This window comes from Caenorhabditis briggsae (genome assembly GCF_000004555.2).
Source record: "Caenorhabditis briggsae complete genome, chrIII, whole genome shotgun sequence".
NCBI classification, from domain to species: Eukaryota; Metazoa; Nematoda; class Chromadorea; order Rhabditida; family Rhabditidae; genus Caenorhabditis; species Caenorhabditis briggsae.
Genome location: NC_013490.2, coordinates 9,885,851 through 9,892,766, shown reverse-complemented (window position 1 = coordinate 9,892,766; position 6,916 = coordinate 9,885,851). Strand labels below are relative to the sequence as shown.

The following is a 6,916-nucleotide window of genomic DNA, read 5'->3' as shown; positions in this document are numbered from 1 at the left end:
CCGCTCTCATGCCGCGGAATAAGTTTGCACTGTCTACGTTTTCTTTTCACTTGCCGCTTTCAAGCTGACCCCCAAAGATCCTCAAAGTTATTCTTTTATGGCTCACTCTTGGTTCAAGAGTCTTGGAGACAATAGGAAGAGACCTGGTGGTTCTTCCTAAGACACCAACTAGTCATTTTTGGGAGAATAGCTGAGACGAAGCGGTTTGCACAAACAAAGTGATGGGTTGCTGTTTGTGCCTGCTCACGGATCCATTCTTTTCTTCTTCCCATTTTCGTCTTTGTATGTCTGTCTGTCTGTGTGTGGGTATGACTGGAAGCTAGCTCTTTTTTGTTGTTCGTCATCTCAAAATATTATTTCATTGTTTTTCATTTTGAAGTTTATGTTTTGTGTGGAGTGAATGAATGTGTGACAGATCTGTTTTCACTAAAAACAGTATGTTCTGGTACCAGTCCCCGGAATTCAGTCTTCTTCAATCAGTAATTTCTATTTAACTAAATTTTCCAAGCACACGTGAGATTTTAGGAAGTGGAAGGAGGAAGGAGTTTAGTGGAAGGAGTTTTAGGAAGGAAGCCTAATCCCTTGAATATCGCATTACAGAAGAAACGTTTCTTGTAGTATAAAGTGTGTTTATGTGTTCTTTCTACTAGTTTCTGGTGTCAAATTTCGTTCAATTTTCGTTGTTGTACTTTTTGGAAAAGTCACATGTTGTGTGTCTTGATCTTTTTGTGTTCCGTGCCACTGTTATTATCTTCCAGCTATCCACTTCCTGTTTCTTTCAACGCTGAGAAAATAACACATTTCCGTTTCTTTAGAAGAACACGCGAGCCGTCGCGAAGAAGAAGCACCTGTCGACTTTATCGATTTGGTGCGAAAAAAAGTGACTGAGTAAATCTAGAAGAAGAAGCACAAGCACATTCTCATTCAAAGAAATTAGGGGGCCTCTTCTCGTTTTTCAAGTCTTCCATTATTTTCTCTGTCGACTCTCTTCTCTCTCGTTCCTCCCTCTTCCTCCAGAATGCTGTTTCTAATATATACACAAAGTGCCATTTCAAGACCCTCCCTGTCGTTCTTGGCATTTTCTTCTCGCCACCCGTCAAGTTGGGGCGTCAACTGCTGGCTCTCTCGTCTTTTTGCATTCATCTGCTTGCATTTTTCTCGGTTTTTTTTTCTTCCTACAATCTTCTTCCTTTTCAAATAATTCTTTAGAAAATAAAAAATTGTTTTTGGTTGAGCTAAAGAAAGTCCATAGACTTTGAACCAAAGATTACCAAAAAACCTCCTATAGACCAGGAAATAGAATTGAGAGGACAACTCCAGCTGGAAACAACTTCAGCGGTGCCGTACTAGTGAATTTTTCCTGTTCATTAGAAAACTTTTTTTCCGCCAACTCGTAGGAGTATTACTTCAACACCTTTTTCCGCCGATCAACACTAAGTGACCATGATCAGGTTTCACTCTAGAACATTCTCTTAGTCCAGCTGATCTATGCATTCAGCCATATGTTCTAGTTTATCAGTAGTGTTGGTCACTCATTTCATTATCTATTTTTGGGGGGGGGGGGGGCGGCACCTCCTATTCCAGCTGATAAGACCATTTTGCTCCACTGTGTTGTACTATGTTTTGGCGGTTTTCCTATTGCTTCTTGAGATGTTCCTTTTGTATTCAGGATGATGATTCATATTTCATGCCTATTGTTAGTGTTTATATAGAGATCGAAATAGTCTCCACAATATGTTTCATGTTATGATAAATTTCATGCTGGAATTTAGCTCCGCCCACTAGGGCATTTCCCACTGTTATCAGCATCATGTACTAACCAACACCAGCATGTCCATCATCACACTCCTATTATCCTTGTTAGAGAAAAAAAAGGTTGAGTCGAAGTGTATGCGATGTTTGTAAACAAATATCTGAAATCGTGAACAACCGGAAACAGTTGAAACGAGTGCGACAGTAACCCGGCGGGAAAATATTAAATTTACTCATTTTTTAGCTTTTCGAATATTATTGTTGTGCGAAAAAATTGGAGTCGAGACGCAGACAGTTGAACAAAAATTTCTCTGCGTCTCCACCGAGTATGTGCTGTTTAGGCTTGCCGCTTCGAGGTGCCTACCGTATTCAGACTGCAAAAAATACTCTCTAACTCCAATTTTTTCGGACAACAATAATATTTTGCAGCAAATTTCGTCGAATATATTTTAAAATACCGCAAAAAACAATGAAAAACAAACCATATTCGACGAAATTTGCTGCAAAATATGCGAAAAGCTAAAAAATGAGTAAATTTAATATTTTCCCGCCGGGTTACTGTCGCACTCGTTTCAACTGTTTCCGGTTGTTTACGCTTTCAGATATTTGTTTACAAACATCGCATACACTTCGACTCAACCTTTTTTTCTCTGACAAGGATAATATGTTCGTGGTTTTCCGGCGCGACTCAATATCACATATCACATGCTTCATTCTCTTTTTTTGCCCACTATCACACAATCCAAATGTTTATATGCGACGAACGCGTGACCCATCTTTCCGTTTTTTCATTGTCTCCATCTTCAAGGCCATGAATAAACGAATTCTGTGTCAGCCAGTCTTTGATGTTTCATTGATGGCTGATACCCCAGATTATTACATATTCTAGCTCCGCGATGACGTGATGCCGCAGAAAATCCGAAAGTTCAGCGAACGTTTTCTTGTTTTTAGTTGTTTTGACCTCGAAACGGTTGTTTTGCGCACTTCTAACATCCACCAAATACTTCCTTTATTTTTTCTCTCTCTCTCTCTCTCTCTCTCTCTCTCTCTCTTTCTCTTTACCGCTTCAAACATCACTTCATTGTCGTTTTTCAGATTCGAGATGGTTCAGACGTACAGATCACCTGTACGTATCTATAAGCATCCGTTCGAGATAGTTATGGCGGTAAGAAATGGAACACTAACATAAGAAAAATTTGTCTGCTTTTGTAGGCTTATGAAATGAGATTCCCAACTTGCCCACAAATTCCGATTTTCGTCGGCTCCGAAGTGACATATGAATACAACAGTGACGATGGTGCCGAGTGGGTCATTGATAGAAAGTGTCAGCTGAACGTTGAAGCGCCGTATCTAGTAAAGAAAATCGCCGGAGTCGATTATGTCTACTTCTCGCAGAAGAACTCCTTGGATCGTCGAAACAGGACTCTCAACATCGAAGCCACGAACATCTCATTCGCCAGCAGAATCAATGTCAAGGAGAATTGCACTTATTATGTAAGACTTCTAACCTTCAGCGTCTTCAAAGTGTGATGATTTTTCAGGTCCATGCTGAGAACGAGAACTGGACCTGTTTCGAGCAATCTGCCTCTCTCGACGTCAAAAATTTCTTCGGCCTTGAATCTGCAGTTGAGAAGCTTGCCGTTCGTCAGTACGGTGCGAATTTGGCGAAAGGAAAAGAGATTCTGGAGTTCTTCATCGAGGAACTTCTGAAGACAACGACACATATCGAAAGATACAGAGATCCCAATGCGGAGGAGACCACTTCGACAGCAGGTAAGCGAGTGTTTCTAAAAGGAGTGTCAACTTGGAGTATAGATTTGTAGTAATCAAAATACTAGCTGTGATTCAATGCAGTGTACTGACCCAACACACATTTACAGACTCTGCAATCGAGCTGAAAGAGTCTTCAGATGGCGAGCCAGTCGCCGTTCATCAGAAGCCACCAATGTTGGCTGCAGAAAACGATGAGATGAGGACCGCCCGTGCGACAGCGAGCTTTGACGACGGTTCGTTGTGATTTCGGTTATCTCGCTCGCTGCTCTCCATTGTTGCTGAACGTTTTGTATAGGCACCTGCACTCATATATTTATTTTTTACAAATTCAATCGATCAATTCATCTACCATGTTCTTAGCCTGCTATTCGAATGGTGTTCCGTGTTAAATGTGATGTTGTTCCTTCATTCCTGTCAAATGCTCTCTCATTATTTTTTTGCAATTTCTAGTTTTTTTCTTTTCTAGTCAGAACTGCATCAACTTGGTTGTCATGTGTGTCTGTCTGTTGCATGTTAACTGTGTCCTTTTACGCACTTTTAGATCGATTAGTCTTTTTTTTCATTTCTGTTTCCTCTGGATCCGAGGTATCCGCTCTGACTCGTGAACTTTGGTGTAACCTATTTCTTCTTCCGAGAGTAACAGATTTTCCGGTTTACCTCTTTTCCCACACATTTTTATCGACCAATAAAGAAATCCAACCTCAATACCTCAAAAAACCCAAAGAACGAAGCGTTCTCTCTCACCGTACAGCAAGCCACCAATGCAACAGTAAATCAGAAGTGCATCTGCGGATATATCTTGTACTCCTCCGCCCGCCGCGACGATGCCCCCACTTCAGACTGTTTGGTCTTTCCCATTCTGCGTCTATTAGCTTCTCGCCATGCCTCGGAGGGGCGCTGGGCTCGCGGATCTCCCCTTGAAGCCCCCAGCGGATCTATCGATTCGGAAACGATCTCATCATCATCATCCTAAAATATTTAGTTGCATTTTTTACTATTATCCAGAGCTGTCACATATGCTCTTATGCTTTCACGAAAATATGATAAAAGTGGGAAACGAAGAAAATCGGTTAAATTTGTTATTGGTTAGTATACATAGTTTTGTGACTTACAAAAAGTGTGCATTTAGTAGACTTTTTGTTGGAAATGGTGAGGTTTTTTACAGCCGACTCGAAACTCGAAGCGGAGTACATCAGAAGATTCCTTGGACAGTTGAGCCCATTGGAAGAATCGAGACTTTGTGAGATCAAATACAGTCTCCAAGCACACCACAAGGTAAGTAACATCATTAAAAAACCAGAATCAGATAAATACTTTTCTAGGGAAAGCTTCCTAACGATGCCCACTTGCTGCGATTCCTGCGTGCTCGAGACTTCGACGTCGCAAAGGCGAAGGATATGGTACACGCGAGCATCATCTGGAGAAAGCAGCACAACGTCGACAAGATTCTGGAGGAATGGAATCGTCCGACAGTCATCAAACAGTACTTCCCAGGATGTTGGCACAATTCTGACAAGGCTGGCCGACCGATGTACATTCTCCGTTTGGGACAACTGGATACGAAAGGAATGCTCAGAAGTTGTGGAGTCGAGAATCTGGTGAAGCTGACGCTTTCAATTTGTGAAGACGGGTTGCAACGAGCTGCAGAAGCTACCAGAAAACTAGGGACTCCAATCAGTTCATGGAGTTTGGTAGTGGATTTGGATGGACTTTCAATGAGGCATCTTTGGAGACCAGGAGTCCAATGTCTTCTAAAAATCATTGAAATCGTTGAAGCTAATTATCCAGAAACAATGGGACAAGTGCTTGTTGTTCGTGCTCCACGCGTCTTCCCAGTCCTTTGGACCCTGATTTCCCCATTTATTGATGAGAAGACTAGAAAGAAATTCATGGTTAGTGGCGGAAGTGGTGGAGATTTGAAAGAGGAACTTCGAAAACACATTGATGAAAAGTTCATTCCCGATTTCCTTGGTGGATCATGTCTCACAACGAATTGTGGACTTGGAGGACATGTTCCCAAATCAATGTACCTTCCTGTTGAAGAACAAGAAGGTGCCAGCTCATCAGAAGATCCTCTCCACTCAACCTACACAAACACAGCTACATGGAGAGGTTATCCAGTGGAAGTTGTGATTCCAATTGAAACCGCCGGATGTGTGTTAACGTGGGATTTCGATGTGCTCAAAAACGATTGCGAATTCAGTCTCTACTTTTCAACAGAGGTATAGCATAATGTATGTTTCTTTAACAATTTTCATTTTCAGAAAATCGAGCAGCCAGCAGTCCGTGACGGCGCACAGTCCCCAACAACGATTCTGAATCCAGTGGAGATGGTTTCCGCGGCCATCGGAGGAGCCTCTCACCAGCATCCGGATCTTCAGTGTGCTCCGGAATTGAAAGTTGGAACACCGCAATTGAGTGTCGAGGAGAAGCCAGTGTTGTTCCAGGAGGGAGACTCCATGCAGGTAAGCATTGAACTATAAAGAAGTGGGCTGTCCCATAAAACTTTTGGTCCTTCTTCAAAGCGAATTCTCGAGAAAAAAAAACTGTTGTTTTCTTCGATTTTTTGCAAAACTTTTAGACCTTTCTAGGGTTTTCAACTATTTTCAATGATTCTTTTTCGATTTTTCCGGTTTGTTGTCTGAAATTTGGTGGGGACGGTGTTTGTGGAGATTACTGTAGATTACTGAAGAAAACGAATTTCCTTTTGTAGTTTGTATTTTGCGTCTGCATTTTGACGTGATTGTGTTTGCAAAAAAAACTAAAGAAAGAAGGTAGGTTTGTACAGTAATCTACAGTAATCTTCATGTACACCGTTCCATCAAATTTCAGTCAGAAAAAAAAACAAAAAAAGCAAAAAATGGAAGAAAAAATCTTTGTTTTCTCTCGAGAATTCGCTTTAAAAGGGGTCTACGACCAAGAACTTGTATAATTGTTATTGCTTGAATGTTTCAGGGATCGCATTACTGTTCTCGAGCTGGAACGTACATCATGCAGTGGAGAGTTCCAGAAACCACTGCCGGACACTCATCAACGTTTGATTTCGGATCACACAAGTGTCGATTAATTTATTATTTGAGATTTTGAATTCGGAAAACTTTAGGTTAGTTTGGTCAAGTCTTGCTACCGCTTTCTTGTCCGGGAGCACTGAACTGTTAATTCTTGTTTCAGAGGATCAGTCGCCTCTCTCGAATCTTGCCGCTCTTCATCGTTCAGTTCAATTGCCCCGCCAACTCCACCGACTCCAGGAACTCCTCGTAAATCATAAACCACCCCAAACGAATTTTCAGTTTTATCCCTAAAAATCAGTTCAATTCCATTTGTCTTTTTTCTCTCTCGATTTCAACTGTATTCTCACGTGATTCAAATCAACGTTTTTATCTATCTATTT

General features: G+C 41.3%; 1 protein-coding gene across 1 annotated transcript; it reads left to right on the top strand.

The window, feature by feature from the left end:
* Positions 1-2,854: 2,854 nt before the first annotated feature.
* On the top strand, positions 2,855-6,793 carry CBG10148 (the record flags this gene model as incomplete). Its single annotated transcript, XM_045244298.1, has 9 exons — positions 2,855-2,917; positions 2,965-3,246; positions 3,294-3,525; positions 3,633-3,758; positions 4,691-4,800; positions 4,848-5,747; positions 5,790-5,990; positions 6,481-6,581; positions 6,697-6,793. 9 exons carry the CDS (start codon positions 2,855-2,857, stop codon positions 6,791-6,793), a joined length of 2,112 nt encoding a protein of 703 aa, XP_045094212.1.
* Positions 6,794-6,916: the final 123 nt, after the last annotated feature.